This window comes from Mus caroli, unplaced genomic scaffold (assembly GCF_978045245.1).
Source record: "Mus caroli unplaced genomic scaffold, Mus_caroli_1 scaffold_8, whole genome shotgun sequence".
Lineage (NCBI taxonomy): Eukaryota > Metazoa > Chordata > Mammalia > Rodentia > Muridae > Mus > Mus caroli.
In genome coordinates, this window is record NW_028227263.1 from 120,196,622 (window position 1) to 120,224,087 (window position 27,466).

At 56.9% G+C, this 27,466-nt stretch overlaps 1 protein-coding gene across 13 annotated transcripts; it reads right to left on the reverse strand.

Annotated features, from left to right (window-relative positions):
• On the reverse strand, positions 1–26,460 carry Cic (capicua transcriptional repressor). Of its 13 annotated transcripts, none has more exons than XM_021166301.2 (21): positions 26,399–26,460; positions 20,546–23,344; positions 9,145–9,294; positions 8,829–9,063; positions 8,603–8,732; positions 8,326–8,508; positions 8,079–8,244; positions 7,110–7,312; positions 6,793–7,018; positions 6,270–6,373; positions 4,822–6,049; positions 4,548–4,735; positions 3,450–3,571; positions 3,177–3,343; positions 2,800–3,090; positions 2,375–2,697; positions 1,833–2,083; positions 1,579–1,733; positions 1,366–1,497; positions 1,055–1,186; positions 1–978 (listed from the first exon to the last, which is right to left on the reverse strand). In XM_021166301.2, the coding sequence occupies exons 2-21, from the start codon at positions 23,331–23,333 to the stop codon at positions 611–613; spliced, it is 7,542 nt and encodes a 2,513-aa protein (XP_021021960.1). In that variant the 5' UTR covers positions 23,334–23,344; positions 26,399–26,460; the 3' UTR covers positions 1–610. The 13 variants fall into 13 exon arrangements, with proteins under 13 accessions (XP_021021960.1, XP_085698149.1, XP_029335245.1 ...); XM_085842023.1 differs by lacking the exon at positions 26,399–26,460 and adding an exon at positions 25,611–25,711 and having other exon boundaries at positions 1,579–1,730; positions 2,375–2,694; positions 2,800–3,087; XM_029479385.2 differs by lacking the exon at positions 26,399–26,460 and adding an exon at positions 25,611–25,711 and having other exon boundaries at positions 2,800–3,087.
• Positions 26,461–27,466: the final 1,006 nt, after the last annotated feature.

Sequence of the window (27,466 nt, forward strand, 5' to 3'; positions counted from 1 at the left end):
TGTGTTAAACAGCTTTAATCTCGGTCATTGCGGCTTCTCGGCACAGTAAGAAATATTGCACATGATCAACATGTTTTGTTCTGGGAATGGGGACAATGGTAGGGGGAATCACCTTCTTAGAAAGTACAACCCAAGTTGGGAGGGCAGAGGGTGGGGAGAATCCTCCCCATGCCTGTGGCAAAGTGCAGGAACCCCCCACCCCAAACTAACCTGAGTCCAGCCCCTCTGGGGAAAAAGGGGGGTACATTGAACTCCCCACTACTCCACAGGCATCTTCTCCCTGTGGCCCAAGGCTCATACTACCCTCCAGCTTGCAGCCCTCACAGGAGCCATTCTGCATAAAGTACAAGTGAAAAGCTCTGAAGGTCACACACACTTCAGGTTATCTACAAGAGCTCAGTGGAGGGTATCCGCCCCTGCTGCCCCCAGCACAGGGAGGGAATATATACAAGGGAACAGGCCACATTCCACGCCGAACTGGAAAGGACAAAATGGCTTCCTGGGGAGGCGGTAACTATCCCACTGTCTGGCCCCCAATTCCTGCCATCTATATACTGTCCATATCCTGAGGGGGGGGTACTGTGGGTCCTGGGGTCTTTTCAAGGGCCCCTCACCTGCCTGTGGCAGCTGTGGAAGGGCCAGAGGGAGGTGGTGAGGGTTGGGGAGCCCCCTCCCAGCCAGGCTGTCCAGGCCCAGGCTCTGGGGGTGGAGGCAGTGGCGGGGCAACTTGGGCAGTGCCAGAGTCCGAGCCTGGAGAGGTGGGGTCAGGGCCCCCAGCAGGGCTGGGAGTGGGGACAGGAGTAGCAGCCATGCCAGTAGGGGGTGGTCCAGGGAGGGGGGCTTCAGCCCCAGGGGGCTGCTCTGTGGGAGTGGCTGCCTGCATGATCTTCTGGCGGACCTCTCGGATCTTTAATTGCAGACACACCTTGGATGGGAAGATGTCTGCGTAGCGGGCCTGGAAGGCTGCTGTGGCCTGGGCTGGGGACAGAAAGAAAGTAAGATAAGTGGGCAAGTCCTTATCTGAGTGATTCCCAAGAGTATCCGCCTTCCTGACCTGATGGGAAAAAGCCATGGTCCTGGAAGAGCTGCATGACCAGGGCCCGCCGTTGGTCCAGGGTGCGCCGCAGTGATGAGTAGGGCACCTTCTCATACTCCAGCTCCCCGAGCACATCCTCTGTCTCAGTACCTGCACAGGCAGTTCAGTCAGGGCTGCAGCGGAGACCCCACACATACTTCCTGCCGCCATCCAGATGCCCACCAAGTCTTGCCAACTCTGTCTCTATGGGGATCAGCCTTGAAGGAGCCTCCCCCACTATACTCATGACATCACCACTCCTGAAAGCCCAGTCTCCTAAACACTGGCACCTGTGCGGTCAAAGGTGAAGATGTCCCCCTCGCACTTGGCACTCTTGGGGGTGTTGGGCTCTGAGCTGCAGCTCGAACGTCTCCTCATCTTGCGCTTGGGTGAGGTGGGGTCTTCAGGCGCTGAGTCTAGGTCTAGTCAAACAAGCAGGCTCAGATCTAGCAGAAGTGGCCTCAGGCCTGCCCCCAACCTATTTAGGAGCCAGAGCTGCCTACCCGTGGAATTCTTCCTCTTCTTGCGGTAGGAGCCAAGGATAGCCCGAGGTGAGGTGGCCAGAGACTGCAGGGTGGGTGAGGGCAGCACCTCCTCTGGTCTAAACTCCGGCAGCTCAGCAAACCGCTCTTCAAAGTCCACTTCTGACAGGACCCTGCTGGGGGGCCAGCAGAGTCACCTCTTTTGTCTCTGCCTGTAGCTGCCCCTTCTCCCAACCAGCCCTAGGCACTCTGCCAAGATCCCAGCCCCTGCTCACTTGTCCACAGAGTCAAAGGTCTTCTTCAGGGGTGGGGGCCGCACCTTCATCTTCTTGCCAGAACTAGTCACTTCCTTGCGCTCGGGTGTGTCCCCAGCTGCCCTCCCACTACTGCCCTCGCTGCTGCCACTGCTGCTTCCACTGGGGCCTGTGGCTGGAGCCGGGCTGGGAGGGGTAGGAGGCTCCCCACGACTCTCCAGGCCCAGCCCAGGAACTCGCCAGTCTGAAGATGAGCTGGGGAATTTGCTGGCCTGAGGTGGGGACAGGCAAGATCACTGAGCTTAGATGTGCCAGGGTTAAAAGAGACTCGAGTGGGGTAGGGGAGATCATGAGCCAATAGCCAGGAACAAGATTAAGAGAGAGAGAAGATGAGACAAACCCTTGGCCTCTGAAGGCCAGGATACCCAGAATACAGATCTCAAATAGAATGGAATGGGTACAGCAGACAGGTAGGAGATACACACAGACATGGTGGAAGGAAAAGACCAAGTGGCAAGAAGAGAGACCAGCATTAAGAGTCCCACAGTCAGCTAGATACTTACAGTCTCAGGGCCTTTAGTGCCAGGTCGCTCCTCAGCAGGCAAGGGGGGTGGGGGACTGCTCCGGGCAGTGGGAGGCCAGGTCTCTGTGGGGGGTGGGGGAGCTGGGGGTGTGGGCTGCCCCTCAAGTTCTGATTCTGGGGCAGCTGGCTCTCGGGCTACGCCAGCATCTGAAGACTGTCGGGGTGTAGGTCCAGGCCGCCCAGTAGTACCCGATTCAAACGAGCCCACAGGAATGCTGGCAATGGCTGCCTTTACTTTCTGGGGAGCTTTGGGGCTGGGCCGCTGAGCTTTGGGAGCCACTAAGCTGTAGGTCATGGAGCCTGCTGGTAAAGGAAAGAGTGTCTACTGAGCCAGGCCCACTCAAGCTCATTCCCTGCCTTTCCCAGCTTGCGCAAACCCTGCCCCTGAGCTGCCCTGACACCTACCTGTGGCGCTAGGGAAAGGACTAGTAGGGGCTGGAGTGGCAGTGGCAGAGGCTGGTGGGCCCTTGGGCAGAATGGTAGCAGCAGGTGGGGTGGTACTGGTGGCTACAGTGTAGACCAGGCTTGGCGGAGCTTGGGAAGGTGGGCCCAGGGGTGCTGAAGTGGGTGCAGGGCTGCCAGGGTAAAATGCTGTTATGACAGGACCTCCAGAGGCTGTACAGGCAGGAGGTAACTGGGGACTAGGCACAGGTGACACGCCCACCTGGCCAGGAGCCAGCAAAGGAGCTTGGCCTGCTGGGAGGAAGACAGAAGGGGCAGGGAACCAAGTTAGGATCTGGAGCTATCTCAACCCCACCCCAAATCCCCAGGCCACTTCTCACCTGAGAGCAGAGGCTGTACAAAGGCAGGACCACTGGGCCCCAACGATGTGAAGCCCAGAGCTACAGAGCTGGTGGGCCCATATGAGGTCACTGTTCCAGTCTGACTGCATGCAGAACTGGTGCCTAGAGGCAGAGTGTGCCCACCTGCTGACTGTACATAGGTGATTCTGCCACAGGAGACGAAAGGGGAGGAGTGAAGTGAGGCGAGGTGGGCTGGCCCTACTCCACCCCTGGTCTGGCCTGGAGTGAGGAAAGAGGCTTAACTGGACTCACCTTGTGGAAGAGGGCAACAGGACCTTCTGAGGCTGTGATGTGGGTCCGGGCATTGTAGCTGGGCTCAGGGGTGGTACCAGGCCACTAGGGGTGCTCACAGGCACAGGAGTCAGCTGGATAATCTGTGGATGAAAGTGCCCACAGACTAGGGTAAGCTATGGCCTAGAAGGCAGGGAGGGCTGAGGCCTACACTATAGGCCAGGCAAGAGCAGAGGTCTGAGCCGGAGATAAGCCAGTTCAGAGACTGTGAGAGGAGGAGAATCTAGATGAGGGACAGGTAGAGACACTCATCACTGAGAGAGTAGGCTGTACAGAACCATTAGGAGAAAGAGGCAGTTACTCTGAGCATTGCTGAGCCTACCTGTTCTTCCAAGTTGTAACTAAAATGTTAATGTTTCCTTTTCACATCTCTTCCCAACTCCTAAGCATATCCCTAAGAAAGCCCTGACACTCTGGGCTTTCTCTGAACATCCCCAACATTTTTTAAAATGTCCAGTGTTTTGCCTGCATGTGTGTATGTGCACTGTGTGTATGCAGTGCCTGCAGAGGCCACAAGAGGTCATCTGATCCCCTGGAACTGGAGTGACAGATGGCTGTGCACCTCCAGGTGGTAACATGGTGCTGAGAATCTAGGTCCTCTGCAAGAACTGCTCTCCCCCTCATCCACGCACCCTTTTTGAAACAGTGTCTTCCCTGGTGGACCTCATTACATAGAAATCCTTAACCTCACGCAGAAATCCACTTGCCTATCTCCTAAGCACTAAGTGGGTAATGCCACCGTGCCCAGCCCCAACTCATTTTCTACAGCAGCTTACAGACTTCCATTGCTAACCCTCACTCAGAAAGGCACGACCTTCTGTTCCCCACCCTGCCCAGCAACTACCAGGACTTACAACTTGTTTGCTCTTTTTTCTCTTAAACTCTAATAAATGTTGATACCCAAGCTTCAGATAAATACACATAAGTGAAAAAAATCACCAAGTTCCAAAGTAAAAAAGTGGAAAAGCAAACAGGGAAGGCAGACAGTGACACAGGTGGACACAAGGATGACACCCATCAGTGCGGAGAAGAGGTGAGGCCACTATCAGAGTGCCTTACCTTGCTAGGTTGTTGGGCACCATTTTGGACAGGTACTGAGAAAGGCGAGCTAACCAGGGGCAGTGGCTGACCAGCCCCTCCACCTCGAACTGACATGCTAGGGGCAGCCAGGGGGACTAGCACCTTCCCAGGCAGCAGCTGGGCTGAGCCACCTGAAGGTGTGGCCTGGACAGGAGAAACTGACTGGGCTAGAAGAGGCAACAAAAGAAAAGGTTACAAGACAGCCAAACAGGCTTGTGACCCAAATCCCTACAATGCCCAGCTCAGGCCTCACCTTTAGGGGGTGGGGCTGAGGGTACGGACTGCAGGATAGGGATGCCAGCAGTGGGTGCAGTGGCAGCCAGGACCTTGCCGTTGGTCGAGGTGCCCGGAGGGAGGGTGAAACGGATGCTGGTGGTGGGTGCAGGGCCACTGGGAGCTGCTGCCTTGGTCCCAGGGGCTGGTGCTGGGGCAGGTGCCACTTGAAGCTGCTGGGGCAGTGTGGGCAGGATGTACTGCACCTGTGTGATTCCCCCAGCCTTGCCTAGGGCACCTGGCTGCAGGATGCCCAGGGGTACTGGCCCATTGGGGCCACTCCCAGTACTTGCTCCTGAGCCTGCAGGGGTTGCACTGCCTGGGGCTCCCTGGGCAATAAACTGAACAGCAGGCGATGCAGGAGCCCCATAGCCTGGGGTGCCTACCAGCAAGTTGGTGACAGTAGCAGGTGCCTTCCCCACAGTGCCCAATAAAGGTCCAGCTACCAAATGTGGAGCTGGTGAGGTGGCTGCTGCTGCTGACTTCTTATCTGAATACACTAAACTGACACCCATTGGGGAGCCCCCAGGCACCCGGGATCCTGTGCCCATTTCAGTCCTGGCACCTGCTATGTCATTTGAAGATGCCTCAGCCCGACCAGAGGTGGGAAAGGGCTTAGAGGCAATGGGCACAGGAGTGCTGCTGACAGGCCGTACCACATTGGTGACCATGGTGGCAGCAGGGCGGCACAGAGGGGCTGCTGGAGCCCCATAAGCCAGTGGTGGGGCTGGGGCTGAGGGCACTCGTGTACCCTCCCGATCCTCCTTGCTAGGAGGCAGAACCAGTGTCTGCAGAAGGTTTCCTCCCCCACTGGGAGGTGCTGCAATGACAGAGGGGCCTGGTGCTTCAAGGCTACCAACACTTTCAGGTCTCTTGCGCCGAAAGGTGGCAGAATCCGTAGGAGGAAACCGAGTGGCCTTGGAAGGTGTTGCTGGGCCCCCAGCTCCAGGGGGTGGGGGCCGTAGTGGCACTGCTGTGCTGCCCTGACCAGACTCTTGGGTCTTAAAGGTTCCAGAGCCCAGTGAAAAGGAGGTGGAGACTGAGACTGAGGTGGAAGCAGGTGAAGAGGAGGATGATGGGGTGGGACCGTAGCCTTTGCTGAAGGCTGCAGGTGGATCCGGGGGCCCTGGAGGCTCAGGGTCCAGGGTTGGACGGCAATGGGTAAAGGAGGAGCGGATGACAGGTGAGAACACCTTACGGCCAAAGCCCTGGGTTAAGGAAAGAGAAGCCCAAGTCAGGCAGTGTAGGCAGCTGAACCCCTATCCCAGGAACCCTGCCTCCTTGTAAGCAGGCCAGCCACAAGCACCCCTGCCAGCTGAAGGCCAACTCATCCTGGACGTGACCAATTTTCCCGAGTCAGTGATCCATGCGCATTCTCTTCTAAGAGTGACAGGACAGCAGCATGTCCCAGCGCCCCCCACGCCTCACCTTGTTACCCTCTGGGTCCTCCCCAGAGCTGTCTCCACTTTCACTGTCAGTCACCCGTTCCTTGCACTTGAGATCAATGTCAGTGGTGCCAAAGCTGTCATCAGCTGAGGAGCAGAGGGAACAGTGTGAGGAAGGGACTGAGTACAGAGTGACCCAGGAGGAAATAGTCTAAAATAGACTCTGTGCTCTCACTTCAGCTCTGTGCCAAGCAGACAAGTGGATGGTGACCATGGTGGCAGCAGAGCGGGACAAAGGGAGCACAGAAGGCTAGTCCTGGGCTCAGGGTTATGTGCTCCGAACAAAGAAGAACCTGAAGCGTACACTAGGAAGAGCATCTAGTGCTCTGCTAATGACATCCATATCCTTGGGTTTCCTGCATGGCTGGGAGCTTCCATGGCTGAAGTATACCCAACAGTATCCAGTCACAAACGTGGAAAAAAAAACTACAGGAGCCCAGGGACCACCTACCCACTGAGCCTTTGCCTACAGGGCCCCCACCAGGATTGTGAGCCACCCTACTCACCAATGACATCATCATCCCCTTCTTCCTCACAGATGACCATCCGCTCCTCATCACTGGTCATGTCCTCACTGGCTGCACGCTGGGAACGAGAGGCTCGGGAGGGCAACAGTGGAGGCCGCCCACTAGTGGCCAAGGTACCTCCTTCACCAGGAGCTGCAAAAGATCCTGGAGCACCATACTGGGGGGAAGGCTTTGGGCCGGAGTATGATGCGGGGCCAGAAACCATCTGTGGGACAGGTGGCAGGGAGAGTTTAGGTGGGTCTGCTGCCCTATGCAGCCCTCCCTGCCCCACCTCCCTGGTGACCTGAGACTCGAACCTGGGTCAGTTCTTGTAGTGCTTGGCTGTCTACTTCCCCACCATCAAGACTGTGCACCCCACTGTGGGAGAAGGCTCTGGGTCGGGCTGAGCCAGGTCCCCCAACTGCGTGTAGCCGTTCTGCTCCACAGGGGCCACTCCCTGGAACCTTGGTGTCCGAGCTCAAAAGTGTCTGGGCAGCAACCGACAGGAGCTCAGAAGACACTGCAAAGCAGAAGGTGCCCCAGCTGTAACAGTCAGGAAGCCTCCAACAAGCACCTGAACTGGCACCTGAACCTTCCACAGGTGTCTCTAGGTCTGAGCACAGCAGGCCGGAGTTCCTCAGCCACTTGGTAGAAGTGAGACACCAGTCTCCAGTCCAACATGCCAACATGCCCCAAGCTTCTGTCCTGTGGGCCTGCAGGGAGTAAGCCCATGCCCAGAAGCAGACATTCTGAGTATGCAGAGCCTGCACATTGGTCCATGAGGCTGTTTAGTTAACCACTGGCCTGTCTGAGCCTTAGTGTTCCTAGATGAGAGAAGCAGTAAGATCCCCACTTTTGTAGAAAGCTATATCCACAGTATTGTACCCTCTAAGTCCCCCGAATCTCCTAGAGGCAGCCGATCCAGGGTATTGTGAATGGCAGCGACTCTAACTGTGGTCTTGGGGAGCCGACCAAGGTAGAGTTTAAATCATGGCTATGGTGCCATGACTTTAATCAAGTAACTTGGTCTCTCCGAGGCTAACTCCTCACTGGGAAAAGGGGTCTGATTTCTGAGTTTGTAGTAAGTGCTCAGTAAACGGCAGGAGGTAACAACTTGTCTTTGGGTTCCTTATCTGCATCTCCCTGGCTCATTCACATAAATCAACTGCCAGTTCTTTTGCGGACGAGTCCTCAAAAGCAACAAAGAAGAGAAATTGAGCAAGCAAGGGGAAGGCTGGCAGCCCTCAAGGGGAGGTGGCAGGGGGAGAGCCAAGGAGCTGACTAACCCCCAGGGGCAGCAGCAGTTCCCGTCTCCGACATGCTCCGTTCCCGCGTCTCCTTGTGCCCTCCTGCCAGACCCAGGCTCGCAGGCTTGGCCTCTGAGCTGGACTTCTTTCGGTCCTTGTTGCACCATTTCCAATCTGGGTGGGCCTTGAAGTGGGCCTCTTTCACCTGGCAGGAAAGGGCAGGGCAACCCTTCACTCACCGCCCCCCCAGAGAACACTGGGGAGAACCAAGGAGAGGAAAGATTACCTGGAAGGCCAGGTCGTGGTATTTCTGCTTCTCCTTGGGCCCCAGGGCGTACCACCACTCGCCCAGGATCTTGCTGACAGTCCGGTTGTCCTGGTTGGGGTGCCGCTGGTGGACCAAGGCCCGGTGCCGCTTGCTGAAGATCATGAAGGCATTCATGGGCCGACGGATATGGTCCTTCTCCCGCTGTAGTTAACACAGCCCAGAGGACAGTTAGGACTAGGTTTGGGGCTGGCTTGGGTGGCCACAGCAGGGCAGAACTAAGGTATAAAGAAAGCACCTTGTTAGGACTTCGTCCATCCTTTTCAGAAGATGAGTCTCGTTCCTTGGGCAAGGCACTCAGAGACTGGGTGCGGCGCTTTCCAGGTGGCAGAGGCAGCTGAATCTCAGGAGACATGATGGAGAGGAAGCTGTGGGGACCATCAGGAACAATGAAGAGCAGGAGTCTAAGACTCTGCACCCCTGCCCCAGCTGCCCCAGCCCATACCAGGCCCTGGAGTACTCACGCATCATCATGATCACTCTCGGTCTCACTGTCCAGCCGGGGCTCTCCTGGAGGGCCAGGAGCCTCCTCCTCAGTGGTGGGAGGGAGACTTTTACCAGGGTCCACACCACCCAAAGTAAGTGGAGGTCCAGGCCCTGGGCTCTCAGGGCACACTGCTCCAGGGGGCCGTCCAGGGTCAGCACCCCCCGTCCCTCCTGGTGGCTGCTCATGAGCAACAGCAGCAGACTCAGCAGGTTCTAGGATCAGAGCAGTTAGTCAGAGGACTCCAGGGCTATCTGGACCCCCATCCCCACATTCCCATAGTCCCTACCCCTTACCTTTGCTCTGGTTGGAGGCCACAGGGTGGCTGGCAGGTTGCTGGGCCTCACTAGGCTGCACAGAGGGGTCGGGCTGGCTGGGTGCCAGGAAGGGGACTAAGGAGTGCCAGGGGAACACAGCCACAGAACGAGGTTCGACATTTGTCCACACTGTAGGAAGGAGCCATGTAAGCTGAGCACCAGGAGAGCTTGGCCCTGACCTACACAAATCAGGCTCCTCATCCCAACCTGTGTGAAGTGGCTCCACCCAAGCTTCAGAACCCATCCCGTGGGCCTTTCAGGCCATCAGTAAAACGTCATTCAAGAAAAGAAAAGAAAAGAAAAGAAAAGAAAAGAAAAGAAAAGAAAAGAAAAGAAAAGAAAAGAGAAGGAAAGGAAAGAAAAGAGAAAAGAAAAACAACCCTAAAAGAAAGCACCCCAGGAAAGAGAACTAGTACTCATGTCCCACTCCTCCCTCCCAACCTCCACCAGCCCTGCCACCAGGGACCAAGCCAGAGGAACTGGCTCTTGCCACAAACCAGGTCACTCTCAGCTGCCATTCCCCACACTGATGTCCTAAGACCTTTACAAGGCTGGACACTCCTCCCAACAGCCATGTCATCACGGTCTCAGCAAATGTGCTGCCTCCTGACACAGCCTCACCTTGGCCTCACACTCCCCTCTCTTCTACTCCTGAGTTCTATCTCCCCTCCCTGCCTCTTAAAACAGTCCCATAGCGAGTAACAACCTCCTTGCCTTTAACCCCCAACAACCACTCTCCAGAGGGCCAGACATGCCCCCTCCTAGGTGGAGTCCAGGTGGCTCTCCTCTTTGTCTCCTGAACAGACTCCAACACCCAGTAAGAAGCTTCCAGCACTGTAAACCACTGGGCTTATCTCATGCCCAGTGCCCAGTTTTCTTGCCCAGAAAGATGGGAGGGTGTGGTAAACACCTCAGAAAAAAGAGCAGAGGGACAATGGGACAGAACTGTTATAAGCAGGGCAGAGCAAGCTCAAGTACCCGGTGTTTTCCTTGAGGTGATGGACAGGAAGATAATTCCCTCACCAGTGGACTTTTGGAAGGTTAACATTCAGGCCCAGCTGCACCTGAGAACTGGCTGGGAAAGCAGGTAATCCCTGAGCTGGGACCACGCCTGCTGGAACTGAGGAACAAACCCAGGCTATCAGTGAGCTTCCCACATTGGCAGGCCGCAGGCTTCAGGGGAAGTGGAACCAGCAGAGGAGAGAGGCCCCTGCTCAGGGGGGAAGAGGGAAGGAGGGAACCGCCCTATCTCTGATATCCATCACTCCGTGACTCCCCCTGCTCCAGAGCATCCTGACCCGAGGTGACCTCACCCCAATACTTTCTGAAATCTAGTCTGGGGGAGCACTGTATGAAGAACTGGCCTCAGGACCTGATTCTGAGGGGCTGACAAAGGAAAGGAGCCCTAAAGGAAGCAGGGAAACAAAACTGGAAGGCACTCAAGATTCCTAACAGCCCTGCCCCCCCCCAGGGTCCCCAAAGCCAGCTAGACTCCAACTCCAAGACAGCCTGCAAGGCCCTGGATGTGTTTCTACCTCCAGAAAAATCTTTCTCATCAAGACTTCCTAGCTTTCGTGAAAATGGGGAGAGCGGTGAAGAGGCCAAGCAGACAATGGGGTAAAGTCCTACCCTCATCCTAGTGCACTACCGGCCAGGTGTTCCTCTCTCTCACCCTCCCAGCAAACTACACCATAAATACTGCTGCCCACAGTCCGTTCTGAGCCAACAGTGCTCACCCCACCTCCCCCGAAACCTGTCCTTAGACCACTACTCTAAGCCCCCTCCCTGTCCTTATTCTACAGCTTCCACCAGCAGGTCTCAGTCTACTCCTCCAAAGCCTGTTACTCTGTAGCCCTTACCACCAATCAGAATGGATCTGTTCCATCCCGTCACTTAAGCACCACACCTGTCTCCACGTACGCCCCACTCCTCACTCCCACCGCTTGGCTACACTCACACCTGCCATCGCTAACCACTTGGCCCCGCTAGACTCTAAACTTTCTCAGCCATCCCTTTACTCTTCCTCTACCGTGCAGGTGCTATATCCCATCACCGATACTCCGCGCTTAGCACCCCGACACCTTGACCCCTGCAGTCCCAGCGCCAGACGCTACTGACCGAACATGCCGAGGCCACGAGAGGCCGCGCCAGACGCGGGTATCAGGGGCCTGTGGGCCGAGTACATGGTCCGGAGCAGCGGGAACCCGACAGGGGATCGCACCTCCTCAGCGGCCGACACCGCTCTGCCCGTAACCCGCTCCTTGGCCGTCGCCGCTCCGGCCCGGGGGGAGCGGGAGGCCGTCGCCGCATGCCCCCCCCCCAGCCCCCTCCGGCCACCCCACGCGGGGGTCTTCGCCGGGCGCGCCTGCGCAAAGCGCCGCCTGCCTCCCGCCGCCCAGGGGGCGGGGGAGGTCAGCGAGAGTCGTCCCCGCCCCGCCCCCCGGCGCGCGCGGGGGCCGTCACGGGGCGCGCGGCTCGGGGGCCATCGGCGCCGCCCCCTCCCTTTCCCTCCTCCCTCGCAGAGTCCAGCAGGCGGGGCAGGCGGGGCGGGGCGCGGCGCGCGTGCGCGGGGGCGGCCCCCTCCCTTCTCTGCTGGCTTGCTTGCTCCCTCCCTCCCTCCCTCGAAGCTCCGGCGGGTAACGGCTCTGGCCCCGCGCGCCCGGCAGTCAGAGCCGCCGCCCCGCCTTTCCGGGCCCTGGGCCGGCGGCTGAACACCAGGTCGACCTCGGGTCCCCGGCGTATAGACGGACTAGCGTGCTAGCGTCCGCGCGCTCCAAGCGAGCCCCGCGCCGAACCACCGCCGCCTCCCCGCCCCGCCACTACTACGCGCTCCCCTCCCCCCGCAGCGTTTCCCCCCGCCCCTTCCCCGCTTCCCCCGCGGCCTTCCGCGCAAGCACTGCCCCCTGCGCTTAAGCCTATTGGCTGCTGCCGCCGCGCGCGGGTCAGGCCCCGCCGCGCCCGCCCCCATTGGTCGCCCCGAGGGAACGTCAGTCATATGCAAATAAGGACGGGGCGGGGCGGACTACGGTTGGCTCCAAGCCGGCCGGGGGCGGGCCCGCAGTAGGGTGGCAGGGAGGGCGCACTGCAGCAAAGGCAGCAAGCCAGGGGGGCGGTTCAGGGTGCTGCGCTGCAGAGGCCCGAAGTTGAGTGTCGTGCTATGTCCAGTGCGCGCGAGGAACACGCTCACTCACGGTGTGGCCGGCCTGGCGCACAGGGTCTTGCTGAAAGGACCAACGGTGACGGATAGGGCAAATCATCCCTGAGCCCTAACTCAAGTACACAGGCTCGCGCAGACTCTTCGTAGATATATTTCCATGCCACACCCATTGTCGCTTACACACCGCTACGGGCACTGCACGCCCTCTGTCTTACACCCATACAGTCACACGCGAAGACATACTTCGCACACCTGCTGGCACAGGTGTACTACCTCAAAAGTACACACGATCCTTAACTCCCTACCCACCATCGCTTTATATTCCTCACCAAAATGTACATGCCTTCATAACACTCATCAAATTTCCACCAGCCCACATGAATTAGACCAGCCTCAGCAGACATTGTTTGTCCACTATACACACACTCACTCTCACACGGCCTTCCTTCCTAAGTACCCACTCAGTACTCCCACACCAGAACACACTCACAGACTATCAAACCGACCCCACACTCCAGGGCACCACCTTTTTCAATACCCAGACCCATCAGGTATCCAAAACCCCATGGTCTTCCACCATCATCACACTATAAAGCTACCAGGCACTCTGGGCCTTCTATTTAGCAGTGTAAGGCGGAGAGTAACGCCACTGCTCACCCTCTGTTGCCCCCAGAAAAAGGACCAGGAGAAAGGAAGGGAGCTACCATTGGAGCAGCCCTGTGGTGGAAGCCTCTATATGTTATCTTGTTCACGGATGTTTCACAGCCACCTAGGAAGGGAGATCAGCCTTATGCCTAGTATTTAAGAGAGAAGATGAAGCTCAAAGAGGCTGAATAAATTATGCATGATCACACAGCCAGGGCTTTACATACTCAAGACTCCAGTTCAAGTGCTCATCATCACTCAAGGTGGACACAAGCGGGAATTCCAAAAGGCCCAGAAACAAGATCAAACAATGACAATATAGTACAGAAAGCAAGCAGCCCCCAGGCCAGGGTCTGGGGTCTCCCCCAGTAGAAGAGGAGACCTGGTTCACTGGACAGGTAACAGTTACACAAGGTTAAGTGGATCAAGAGCAGGCAATCCTCCTTTTCAACTTGTCCTGTTCACTGACAAAGCTGAAGGCAGGAGATGGCAAGAAACTGAGTCAGTTGATCCCAAGGGGACAAGCAGGTCTGTAACCCTCTGACCTCCAGAGGGCCAGTCACTTGGCTGACAGCCCAGAGGGGCTACCAAAGGGACTATTAGGTGACTGCCCCCTCCCCTTTATGCAGCCCCTGACTCAGACCCTCCATTACCTCACTGCCCTAGGGACTGCAATGTGAGGCTGAAATCAATGTGGCCCACTATCTCCCCACTGCTGCCCCTCCTCTCCCCAACCGTGAGTCTTAGTGAGTCACCTACTGACAAGTTAACCCCTTCCCCACTGCATTGTAGCCCAGGGACAGAGCTCGGAGAAGGCAGACTTCCCTGCTTCTGCTGGGTGAGAAAAAGCCAAGCACAGCACAGCACAGCACAGCAGGAAAAGAAGGCCTCACATCTGGGAAGATTGCACATCTGGTGGAACACACAGTACCCATGGAAAAAGGATAGGAAGAGGCCCTTTTCGGGGCAGGGTACAACCAAGTGGGGGCCCTGCCTGGCAGGGAGGGGCTGGAATCCGGGCGGGAAGGGCCCCCCTGCCCTGGGCACTGGGCCAGCCCTATACTTAGCTTCTATTGTTCAGGGTGGAAGAACCCTGGGTGGGGGTGGATTACGAGTGAAAGGGAAAGAGCAGATCCTATCCCCCAAACAGCTCCCCCTCTCCAGTCATACCCAACCCTAACTGGGGCCTCCCAAGTTGGAAAGGGCTGAGGGTTTCCCTAAACTGGGGCCCCAGCCCTATGTGAGAGGAGGTACACAGCCATCCTTCACTTGCCACCACAGGTACTGGGCAGGGCTATGGTGGGAGCCACCCTCTCTCTGCACCACCTCTCAACTCTACAAAAGCTTTAGCCCAAAACTAAGTAGCTCCCAACAAAACACACCATCCTGACCTGGGGACACAGAGCCCAAACACATCAACAGCCACCTGGGGTGGTGCAGGCCAAGACCTGCCCTGACGCCTGGGGCAAGCTGCCAGGGATGCTGACAGACCCAGGGACAGGCCGACTCACTCGGAACTCATGGCCCCAATTATTGAGCCCGCGAGGCACCGCGCCCTCGCCAGGCGCCCTTGGCTGCTCCCCGCCCCGGTCCGGGCTCGGCTCACCACCCCGGTGTCCCCAGCTCCCCTCACCCGCTCTCAACATACACACCCACCTACCCACCCACCCATCCCGGGAGGCGTCGGCGACGGCCAGGGTTGCCTGGGGAACAAGCCTAGGATTGGGCTGGCAAGGCTCCACAGGGATGGGGGGGGCTAAAAATAGCGCCAGGGTGAGTCAGTGTGCGCCAAGCTAGGGTAGGCAGGGAGAGAAAGGGGAAACGAGAGAGGGGAGAAGTTGGGGGGGGGTGTCTCTAGGGATTGGGAGAAAAGCAGGTTGCAGGTGGAGAGTGGGATGCGGGTTTGGGGGTGGAAAGGTGCGAGAGCAGGGAGTGGTTGTGTGCAGGCTCCGGGGCTGGGAGGGCTACTCGGCGCGAACAGTGGAAGGCGCCACCGCCCGGCGGAGGAGGGGGCGCCGCCCTGCGTTCTCCTACTCTCAGAGCGCTCACGAGATTTTCCACTAGCCGCCTGGCTCGCAGCCAGTCCCCGACAGGCCCTACAAAGCCGCTTTGTGCTTGGAAGGCGGGCGAGTGCCCGGCCGGCCTGACACCCACGCGGGCCGCGACGGGGCGCGGGCCAGCTGGCACCCAGTCTGTCTGGGATGGGGCGCGGGGGGGGGGGCACCCAGACGGAGGACCTGGCCACATAAGGGTTAACTACACTGAAGGGCGGGGGTGGGGTGAGGAAGGGAGCCTCTGCCAATCGGCGGTCGGAAGGTGCGACAGTAACCAATAGAAAGGACCGAGACCCGCTGCTAGCGTGGTGGAGGTGGTAATCTACCCCCAAGGGTGCGCGGGAATCCGCACCCATAGGTGCAGACGAGTTTGGGCGCGGTCTGTCTGTGTCCACAAAGCCCCAGGTGCACCGTTCTCCTGTCTTTTTTGCGTGCAACGGGCTTGGAGGCGGGGGAACATCTTGCTTTCAGGAGATGCCGCAACCGCCATCTGAGCCCAAGCCTGTCAGACTCCAGTTTTTCAGCCGAACTAGAGACTGAGGTTTCCTACCCGCGCCCTCGTGCGGAGCGGGAACCAGGGACGAAGTGCGGGCGGAGGAGGCGGCGCGCCGGGCTAGGGTCCAGCCGCCTGCGGTGCAGCCGCTGCCGCCGGTGGTAATGAGAGCCAGACGCCGTCGCCGCCGCTAATGCGCCTCCCTCCCGGCCACTAATGGAGTCATTAATGCCCGGGCGCCAGGGTCTTCGGGATGCACGCCCCCCCGCCCCCCGCGCATGCGTGCGTCTGCTGCCCCACCGCCAGCTGCCACGAGGCGGCAGCCTGATCCCTCTCAGTAATCCGGTGCTAAAAACTATTAAGCTTGGAGAGTTTGGGGTCTCTTACCAAGATTCATACAGGCTCAGGAAAGTTTCTTATCATCTCCCTCATGTAACGCTCTTCTATGATTCTTCCTGTCTCAGATAATCTACTGAGATCTGATCCTTAAGAGCCAACCTTCACTTTACCGTAGGCTCTAAACTGTTTCTAAGTTTTACACTTGCCCCAGCTTTTCAGCCTCCATTGCAACCAACCTCTAAGTCTGGAGCTCTGGCTAACTACGAAGAGGTCATGCATGTTCATCCTTTCTTTCACGACCTTGAACTCTGTTTATTCCACATACTTCAGCTCTATGACACCCCTACCTGAACTTTCAAGTCTACAAGAACCAGAGTTGTCCTGACCTCTGGCTTCCTCTGATACGAATACTCTTAGCTCTCCCCTGTCCCATACTTTATTTGCCTTTCCCACTCCCTTGCCTCGGGACTGCTCAGCCCTGCAGCCAGCAGAAAAATGAACTGGAATCAATACCAGTTCGTTGTTGGAGAGAAAGTGGGTATCCTAGTGGGAAGAATGTGAGTTCCACAGGGAGTCACGTTCAACCCCTTCAGTCCCTCTCGAGGACTCATTTTCCCCCCACTGATCATGGCATAGTGATACCTGGTCTTTTGAACACCAAATGTGTCCCCTGGAAGACTGGGATGGGGTATTTGGGTCATGCCCTCTAGCAGGTAGGTGGATAACATGAGACCTGCTTTCCTGCCACCCACTCTAGCCGGATCTCCTAGCTTTGCCCATATAGCCCCCATCTTCCTGCCAGTGGGGAACAGGTGTATGGTGGGTGGATGTACAAGCTAGACCCGCGGACATGTCTAAGCAGGTTACAGGGGCAATAACAAACAGTTCATTTGTAAAAGACCAAGAAGGAGCCCCAGGCCTGGGCAACCTCCCTATACTCTAAGATATGGGGAAGTGGGTGGGTGGGGGGTGGCTCAGCAGGTAAAGGCATTTGTTGTACAAACAACCAAAATTAAATTTCTTGAACCTACATAAATGTGCAAGGAGAAAACAGACTCCACAAAACTGTTTTCTGCCTCCCTCACACACTAATAATTTTAAAAAGAAAGAAAGGGGAAGGAGGTTTAGTGTTTGGCCACTGCCCTCTAGTTGAAAAAGATTAAAGATTCTGGACCCATTCAGGGGGTAAAGTAACTTGCTGCTAAGCCTTGCTACCTGAGTTCGATTCCCACAGGCCACATGATAAAGATAAAAGGACTGAACTGACTCCAACAAGTTGTCCTCTGATTTGCACAATTTCACTGTGGTACACACTGGCACACACACATGCACATTCTCTCACACCCTCTCAAATCTGTGAACATTAAGGGAGAGAGAGAGACTGACATGCACAGAATAGGGGTATGAGGCTGGGACAGAGGCAGCAAGAGTATCTAAATAATGTGAGAGAACGGAACACGGAAGGAAGCACACAGATGTGATTCCAGCACTTGAGAGGCTGAGACAGGAGGACTACGCTAAGATCAAGATCAGTCTGGCCTATAAATGAGGAAAAGTATGGGGGGAGCCCTGGGTTCAATCCCCAGTATCGCGTAAAGTGGACAGGCTCGGAGGCCCTCAAGAGACAGAGGCAGGGGAATCTATAGTTTACGTCTAGCCTGGTCTACATAGAGAGTTCAGGGACAGACAGAGATATATACAAAGAACTCCTGTCTCAAAAAAGAAAACAAAAAACAAAAAACCCAAAACAAAAAACAACCACAAAAGACTTCAAGGGCCAGCAAGAGCTATATGAAACCTTACCTCAGAAACAACAACAGCAAAATAACAAGGGCAAGGTTAAATGAAAAGGGAGGACTAGGGGAGGCCACAGCAGACACTGGACCCCCTCCCTCGATTGGGAGCCAAGACAGAAGAAGCTGGGCTGAAAGCTAGGCAGGGGCTGAAGCCCAGGTAAGGACAAAACCATGAAGGTATTAATTACACCTAGGCAGTCCCAAAACCGACAGCTGGAGGTCAGAGCAACACAGCCAAGCCATGCAGGAAGCTGGGAGCAGGCAAGAAGGTCATGCCAGCAATGGGACTGAGACATCTGGCCTCCTGGGGGGGACTCCAGGTTGGTATTGGAGGGGTGTTCCTTTCCTGGAGAACAGGCGGGAAGAGTCAAAGGGAGGTGGCAATGGCAGCTGGCTGGCCGTGCCATGATCAGAATGCAGAGAATGCCGGCAGCCTGCCCCAGCATGTCCCCCAGAGGAAGCAAATGCCTAGGGCGGGGGTGGGGGTGGAAGGGAACAGGAGCAGGCAGGCTGTCCTGGCCCACCCCCTCACACCTGCTGCCCTCTGATTGAAGGTCAGGCCCTGACATGGAAGGGCAAAAGGGGCCAGGACTGTGATCCTTTTATGCCACTAGATACTATTAGCCCTGCTTGAACTTTGGAGGCTGTAAGCCTCCAGGCACCTGCCTCCCAGAGGCTAGGGAGGGAGGCCTCTGGGAGGAAAATGAAAGGCTGCCTGCCTGCAACCCTGAGGGCAGCCCAGATACCTCAGTATGGGCGTAGTCAGGGAGTCACTGCTCAGAACCGCCAGGACAGGCGCTGGACAAGTTCTAACAACCAGGTGGCCTCCAGCAAAGGCCTCCCTTTCCTGAACCTTAGCTCTACATCTGGACAGCAGAGCTAGAAATCCTTGTTGTACAGCATCAGATGGATTTGATGAGATGGACCCTAGCCTGGGGCTAGGCACATAGTATGTGATCAATAAACGGTCATTTTACTCACAGCTATCATCATCACACTGATAGTACTTAAATGCCTGGTATATGGAGCCAGGTAGTGAGTTCAAATCCTGGCTCTCTCTCTTCTTACCTAGGTTACCTAGGTAAGTGACTTAGGACTCTCTGAGCTGCAGGCTCCTCCAGGATTTGATTGGGACGTATCAGGGTGCTGACATCCTCTGAGGGAATACCCAGTGGGGCTCACAGACATGGTATGCCAAGGAGTGCCCTGCTGGCGCCCAATAAGTTGTTCCAACTGGAGCTCTTGATAGTGAGCTCTGATAGTGAGCTTATAATCTGGAAGCTGGAAGACCTGGGTAAGGCAGAGGTGTGCCTTCCCTGCTGGGTGACAGCAGGACCTTCTAGTCAAGGCCTCAGTTTTTCCTCATCTGGACATGACAGAGAGCCCTTCCTGGGCCTGTCCTAGCAGGCTGCACATTACCTACCTACAAATGTACTGCTGCCCAGCCTGCCGAGCCTACCCACCCAGCAGTGGAGGACATGTGTGTTAAGGTTTGCATCGGTAAACAGTGGAGGCTGTGGGCACATAAGAAATAGGTACTCAGGGTAGCTAGAGACCTCCCCCTGTAGTTTACAGATCTGCCTAAACGGAAATTCCTGCTGTGCATACTTCAGAAATGGTCTGGGTCAACTACAGTAACAAATGTAAACTGTGCTGGGGAGAAAGGTTGAGGCACACAGCTCACAACCTCAGTAAATGAGCACAGGGAACAGACACAGTCCACGTCCTGGCTCTGGAGACAGGCCTACTACGATGGTGCTTTGTTAGGGGCAAGGCCTAGCTCATTTGTCGAGTGGCTCCACCCTGAGCCTAAACCACAGCAACTCCTACCCACATCCACAAACCAGACTCCTTCCTTTACCATCTCCTCTGGTCTCAGGGCTTGAACCTCCCTCCATAGTGCTGTTATGGTCACATCTCAAAACCTTCTACAGCTCCCCACTGTCCTCAAGGCCTCTGAGGCCTAACTTTTGCTCACCAATTCCACCACAAACCCCAACAACCCCCTACTTTCCAGGGGTTGTCTCTAGTCTTCTAATTATCTGCTTCTTCTACTCGATGCCTTCGCATACACTCTCCCCTCTGTCTACCTCCCTTGCCTCACTCCCATCTAGATGGTCATCAAGCAGCAAATCATGGCCCTTTCTCCAACCCCTTCCTGATTTTTCTGACTGGATCACCATCTTCTCAAGACAGGCACAGCTTTCAGACCATTGACCATCAAGCCCCAACCACTTCATATTGCTACTGTTCACACACAGCTGTCTACTGCGCCCTATCCTGAGGATAGCCAAGCTAGATTCCCAGCTGGAGGAGTGCCCAGTACCCCCCCCTCCAATCCACCTTCCACACATGAGAAAAGGGCCTGTCGAGGGTCTTAGTCTCGCCGTCTTTTACCAAGCACCAGGGCCAGCCTGCCTTTGTGTGAAGTCACTAGCCTGGCCTCAGTTTCTTCCAAGCAAACACATTCCTGGCACTCGCCTATCAGTGATGAAAAGACAAAATGAGCTAACATTTGAAAGCGTTAGCTTGGGGTGTGTGGTTGATTGCTGTGTTATGGGCTGGGTGTGAAATGTGGTAAGATAACCCTGAGCCATGCTTATCTTCTTGGAGGCCCAGTCCTCCAAGGCCCAGGAGACGTCTTCAGGACTACCACTCTGTGCTTCCATCAGCCCCACAGGGGCTGTCTTGACTGTGTTCTCAGGAGAGCCTTGCTGTTGATCCCCAGCACCCTGTAATAATGCCACACCAAATCTGAAAAGTCCCTTGCCTGGCATGTGGGGCTCTACTGGATCTGCCGGGAAAAGACCAATCTCCCCATAGCCCTCCTAGGACAAGCAGCTCATCACCCTTGAAAGCCCAGATCAAACGGCAGCCCAGCCACCTACCCTCTTACCTGTTCCGGGCCTGCCCATGATGACTTCCTTCTTGGGGGCAGGGTGGCTGGGATAGCTGCTCGGCACTAGAACTGGCAACAGGGCAGCAGGTGAAGGGTGAAAGGCCACGGGCTGGAAGGGTGAAGAAGCCAGGCCCAAGGTGGGCATCGGCTGGGCCACAGCAGTCGGTGCGGCTGGAGGCACAGTGATGGGCACAGGGGCAGGCAGAGGTGGAGGCAGGCCAGGTTTCCCGCTGGCCACCCCAGGGGGCACTGGGGTCTCACGGCAACTCCGTCCAGGCCCCCCAGCTCGTGCCTCACCGGCAGTGCCCACCTCTCCAGGGAATTTGGAAGGCAGTGGCACATCGGGGTTGCGAACAATGACAGGTGAGTCCCGCTGCACGGCAGGTACCCTTCGCACAGAGGGCCCTGGATCTGAGGTGAGTCCAGCAGGTGGGGGCAACAGCAGCAATGGTGAAGGCTGGCGGGAGCGAGAGAAGGGCACAGCGGGTGACACAGCTCGGAAGCCAGCCGGTGTGGATGGGGTAGGTGTGTGGGACACTGAGTCCACTCCAGAGTCTAAGCTGTCACTCTTGGGGAAGTCTGGGGCGGCTCCCCCACCTCCTGCTCCGGAGGCCCCCAAAGTCCCTGGATGGGGCAGCAGTTCTGTCTTCCTCCGCCCAGGGCTAATGGGCACAGTAAAGGTTAGGTTGGTCTGGAAGGTGGGTAGGATGCCAGAGGAATGGCGCTCACGAGGGGCAGGTGGCGGTGGGTGGGGGCCCAGGTCTGGTGGTGTCAGCACGCCTGCCTTAGGGGTGCTGGCGCTCAGGTGGCGGCTGCGAACAGCAGTGCGTTGGATGACAGGTGAGGCATTTATGGGGCTGAAGTTGGCAGGGCGGAAGCCAAAGAGCGGCGAGGGTGAGGGTGAGGGGGCTGGAGAGAAGGGCGACTGTGTAGAGACCGGAGAGAAGGAAGGTGTGCCTGAGCGGGAGCTGCCCAGTGACACCAACATCACAGCCGCCTCACACTCATCAAACTCGAAGCGCGACAGGTCAGCAGGCGCCACTAGGCGTGGGCGGGAGTCTCCCCGGGCTGCCACACTGCTGGCCTCACTGTCCCTCGAAGTCTCATCGCCCCAGTCAAACTCAGTGCTTCCTTCCCGGGCTGCCACACCCGCAGGCCGCCCAGTCCCACCTGGCCCACTGTCTGCCAGGCCCTCCATCTCTTTGGTTCTCATGGACAAGTGGCGCGAGCAGTACCCGCGCCGCTGGGACTCCTTCATGCAGCCATCCCGAGAGCACAGCCGGCGCCACTGCTTGCCATTGAACTTCTTTCGGATGCCATTGGGCGTGCAGACCACGTCCCCCTTCTTGTACTTCTGCTGGGCGGCTGTCAATGGCGTGCGAGCACGGGCTGCTGGTGCAGCTCCCTTCTCCAGTGAGGCCACACTGCTACTGCGGCTGCCACCCTGGCTCCCTTCCTGGCAGGGCGAAGGCTGCTCACTAGGGCGGCCTGGGCCACCAAAGGCTGGGGACTTCGGGGGTGGTGACAGGAGCTGGGGTGGAGGCAGTGGGAGCAGGACAGGGGTGCCCAGGGATGGTGGGTGCTTCTCCTCCCCCTCCTCGCAGTGAGTTCCCAGGTTGCTACCAAAGCTGATGTTGGAGACCTCAGCATCCTCAGGTTGCTTGGGCTCCACGGAAGAAGGACAAGGAGGCAAAGCGGGCCCAGGCTCAGCCTGCTCCTCCTCTGGGCCTGCAGGGTGCTTCCTCAGCAAGGCCCCGGGTTCCCAGGGGGGCCGAAGCAGGCGCAGGCTAGAGCGAGTAACCCAGACAGCCTCCTCGGGCTCACGGTGCAGTGTCTGTTGGGCTTGTGGCAGCGTGCCTGGTGGACCTGCATGGGAGCTGGGGCCAGGGCTGAGGCGGACCTTATAGGCAGCTGGTTTAGTGGCCACTTCCACCACTACACCCTCTCGGTAGGCAGCCACACCAGGTTCCACACAAGTGCAGACAGCCGTGCCCACCATCAGTGCACCTGGAGGTGGTGTGACATCCAAAACAACGTCCACACCACCACCGGGTACTCCTTCATAGAAAGTCAAGGCACGGTCCCCAGGGAACTGCACACCCAAGTCCTGGCTACGGCGCACCTGGCGCACAACAGCAGGCAGGAAGAGGCCATCACCACGCCGAGCCAGCACCCGCTGAGACCTCAGTTGCCGCAGGTCATAGCCTTCACTGGTGCCTGTAGAGGGCCAGGGGCCTGGACCACAAGCCTCAGGGGGCTCGTCCTCCAAGTCGGCTGAGTGCTCACTGGCCGTGTCAGTAGAGGAGGACCGAGTGGAGGTGGGTGGCCGAGGAGGCACACCCAGGGCACTGGCGTCCTCAGGCGTCCGCTCCCGCTCTTCAGGGGCTCCTACCACACCAACATTTCCGGTGCCATGCTCCTCCACATACTTCTTCTTCGGGGCCCGAGACTTGAATGTGGCTGTCTTGCGACTGAGTGAGGGCTCCCAGCGGCCTGCCTCCCCATCCCCCTTAGGGTCCTCAGCTAGGCCTGGAGTAGGATCATTGGGCTGCAGCTCTGGATGTGTTCCCTCAGCTCCAGGGTCCCGCTCAGCCTCCTCTTCCTCACCCTCTTCAGCCTCTTCTGGCCCTGCCTGCTCCTGTGGCTGTGCCTCCTCCTCCTCCTCTGGCTTGTCACCCTCCCCGGCCCCTCGCCGTCTCAAAGCCTTGGCCCTGGTAGCTGGTGGGGACTTGCTGCCACTGGCGGAACCTGCAAGGCCAGGGCACGCCTTCTTCATTGGCTTCATCGTCTGTCCACCTGTGAGACAGGAGAGCAGCAGGGATCATCGGAAGGGACCGTGAATACCCACAGACCCAGGGCCCCTCGGGTCTTTCTGCTTGCTGAGCCACAAGACTACCTCTAGCTCACGTGAGCTCTGGCAAGCATTCACACACAGACTGGCACCTGGCTGGGTCTCCTGAGCATATACAACCCTGACTCCCTGCTCCTTCTGCAGGGGACATGCAGTGTGCACAAACAGACTCCAGGAGTGTGAGGATCACTGAGAGTTCACACCATGGAGCAATCACACTGTCCTGAGCCCTTTGCTAAGCTGCCTACTTTTTCCACCCAACAGCCCTAAGAGGTGAGTGCTACTATGAAGCAAGGTGCAGAGAGACTGGTGCTTGGATTAGGATCATCCACATACAAAGCAGCCAGGGCAGGGGGTTCAGGGGAGGGTCGGGTCTGAACCCAGGTGCTCTAGGGCCACAGAACTGAGCTCCTAACCACTGCCCTGTGCTGCCAGTCATGTGACCCACACATCATGCTTGCTCTCACTCTCATCACATAGAAAGCACACACACAAAAGCACACAGAGACTCATACACATAAGCACCAAGCCACAGAAAGGAGGTGACACAGCTGAGATGCAAGCTTCTCTCCTCCCTCTACTCTCTCTCCACCCCTACAGGCAGTCATGCATGGCCAGGTACTGTGGGAAGGAGTAGGCAGCTCAGAGTCCCTAGGGATGCTTGCCCACTCTGCTAAGTATCCCAGGTCTGCCAGATACAACCATCTTCCCAGGTCTTGGCAGGGAGTAGGCAGGGGCACGTTTGGGGCAAGAGCTCACACCAGCACTGCCACAGGATTGTACATGAGCACACGCACGCGCACAAATGCAGCACACGTCATCACACTGTGGGACACAGAACTGCACACCCCAGGGTTTCTCTGTCCCACTACACAGGAGGGAGTCTTCCCCTTTCCCCAACAGCACCCAGAGTAATGCCTGCAAGCCCAGCCCTCACTTCTGGCCTGCATGTATCCTCACCCAGACTGAGCAGGCCGGGGCAGGGTGTCTGAAATGGCCAGCACCCTCAGGGACCCAAATATGCCCGACAGCTCCAGGTGGGGATAAGGAGGATGAGGTCAAAGACAGCAGGACAAGCCCAACAAGCCAACCTCACCCACTTCCTGAACAGTCACTCTGCCCGCCCCCTTTCAAGCTGCCCTGAGAAAAGAAGAAAAAAAAAAAAAAAAAAAAGGCAAAACAAAAGCCCTAAAACTTTACTCCAGAGTGACTTGGAAAACTTGAGAAGCCAAACATGAGTTGTCCTAGATTCCGCCAAACACAATCAGAGACCCCTCTGACGGTCTTCTGGCTGACTGTGATCCCAGATCTCATGCTCCTCCGACTTGAGGCCTTCTCCTTCTGTGGGACAATTCTGGGGTTCTCACTGGCAGACTCTGAAGGGCCTGGGATCAGCACCAAGGTGCTGTGAGGTTAGCCGACTCCACTGCCATCTCCCCACTGACCTGCTAGGGCACCATTCGGGATACTGAGATCTGGCACAAACACTGCCCAAACATAAACCTTTACACTCCACCCAGGGCCGACAAGCACACCAGCCAACATCCCTTACCCCTGTTACCTGGACTGGTCTCTCTACCCCAGAGCCAGACCTCTCTTTCTTGGGGCCTACCTTCTTCCTGTGCACCATAGCTAACTACTACCCAGGGTCCCGTGGGCCCTCACCTCCCTTTCAGAACGTGAAACTCCTGAAGCTGAGGCCACCCCATGCCCTTTAGGGTCTCATCCTCTCTATTTCTATCCACCCTCCTGACACCATCTTCCCTGCCACTCTCTCCCATCTTGTCACCACCTCTACCTTATTTCCTCAGATACTAGGCCCCCTCCTGTTACCCCCCGCTGGTCACCCCCATTTATTTATTCACCTCTTCCTCCTAGTCACTCTTCTGTCGGCCATCTCTAGACCTCCAAATCTGACACCTCTGCCCATCACCTCTCTTTATCACCCCCTCCAACTCGGTCCCCTTCCTCTCCCTGTCACCCTGATCTAATCCTGTTACCCCTCCATTCCTGTTATCAGTACTCTCCCCTAGTTGTTCCTTTTCTGTCACTCCCCACTTCCTACCACTTCTTCCACTCTGTCACCCCTTCCCACACCATTCCGCCCACCTCTTTTGCCCTGTACCCCTTCCCGTCCCTGCCACCTGTCCCCTCTCGGCCTCCAGCTCCCCTCCACCCCCACGCAGTGTCAGCCCTAGCCCCGCCCTTCACCTCGGGCTCCGCGGGGTTTCGGGGCGGGGGGCCGTGGCCCCGGCTCAGTCCGGTCCGGTCCCTCCCCGCCCCCCCTCCGGCTCTCCCTCTCGATTCTCCCTTTTTTTTTTACTCCAACACACAAAATGGTGAATGGACCTGCAACAGCTGGAGCAACCAGCCAATAAACGGCCACAACCCCGGTGACCGGCGCCAACCTAGACCAATAGATATTCGCTGTCTAGTCGGCTCCGCCTATCATCCGCAAGCGACACTTGCTACCACCAATTGCGCTCTTCCGGCAGCGCCAAGGGGCGGGGTCAAATTCCAAGACCGGCCTCCCTCCGGGACCGACACCAACCTAAGCCTACGACTGCCTGATCTGCCTAGAACTCTACCTTACAACAAGTAATGGACACCTCCTTTAACCAATTAACAGACTATTTATATGCCGAATGACAATTACAGTACCCAACCACCATCCATCTTAAGCAAGAAACCAGCCCCTGTGAGGGACAGTAACCAATAAAATGAGGGTAGGCGGGACTAAAGGATATGCCCTCCAATAAACAAGCTCGAGAGGCGTGGCCCGAGGGTTTGTTGACCAGCTGAACGCAATGCCTGCTGGGAATAGTAGTCTTCTTCTGTATCCGGCCCGTAGTCAGAAGCATAAGTCAGACTACAACTCCCATGTGACAGAGTGCATGGAGCTCCAAAGAACCCGGGCGAAGAGAAAAAGTCGGAAAGGGCAGCTCCTCCTGAGTCTCGCTGGACACTGGGAACATCTTAGACCCAGGGCCCCGACTCACCCGGATTCCTGGCTCTGGCGTCGCCAGTGGCTCCTCGCTGTGTCGGCTGTAGCGGCACGAGGGGGAGGTGCAAAGAGCAGCCAACCGACACCCGCGAGCCCCGCAGCCAATCAGCAACGGCAGGGGCGGTGCAATGACCTCACCGGTTCTACTCTCTTACCCCTCCCCCACGTGGTTGTTGGTGCTGGTAAACCAGAGTAGAGAAGTTTGGGGTAGGGGGATGGGAGGAGAACTAGTGATGTCACCTTTCCTCTGCATGATTGGCTGTCGGGTGGCCGGACTACGGCCAATCAACAGTCTAAAAAAGTCTGGCGCGGCCCCGCGGAAAGCCCTGTTGCCACCAGAAGGAGAGAGGACCTGCGGTTGTAGGGTAGCGCGCTCTGCAGTACTGGCAACCAGCGTGGCCTGTGGCCGTGATGTCAACTCCAAGACTTTTTGATTTTAGGACGGCGCACTTTTCTGATAGCACCCTCCCATCTCCAAACTTTTCTTTTGCGGCACTTCCTGGGGTTTCACACTTCATTCCGTAGGCGAATAGCCCCATGGCTTTTCACACCTGAGGAAAGATGTGTAAAAATCTTGGGGTGGGTGTCACACCGGAGGTGAGGAGAAGAGCATGTGCCACATACCCTCTGAAGCATAGACAGCTGTTGCCCCAGTGCGGAGTTTACACCAGGTGTGACTATCCCTAGCTTCAGTCTCCCCATCAGGTTTCCCTTGGATCAAAGGATAATGGAGAATGGTGTACACCTCTAATGAAGGTTTCTCTTGCATATTATGTGGATACTCAAGACTGTAATAGTGAAAAAAAAAAAAAACCAAAACACACATCTGGTCTATTGTAGTACATCTTACTGTTGGCGCTGGTTAGTTTTTAAGTTGACACAAGCACCAAATCCTGACATAGAGTGAACCCCAATTGCCTCCAAAAGATTGCCCTGTAGGCAAGTCAGTGCAGTACTATCTTAATTAGTGGTTGGTGTAGGAGGGTCCAACCCATTGTGGGTGGGTGCCACCCCTGAGAAGGTGGTCCTGGGAAGCAGACGAAACCATGGAGAGCAAGCCATT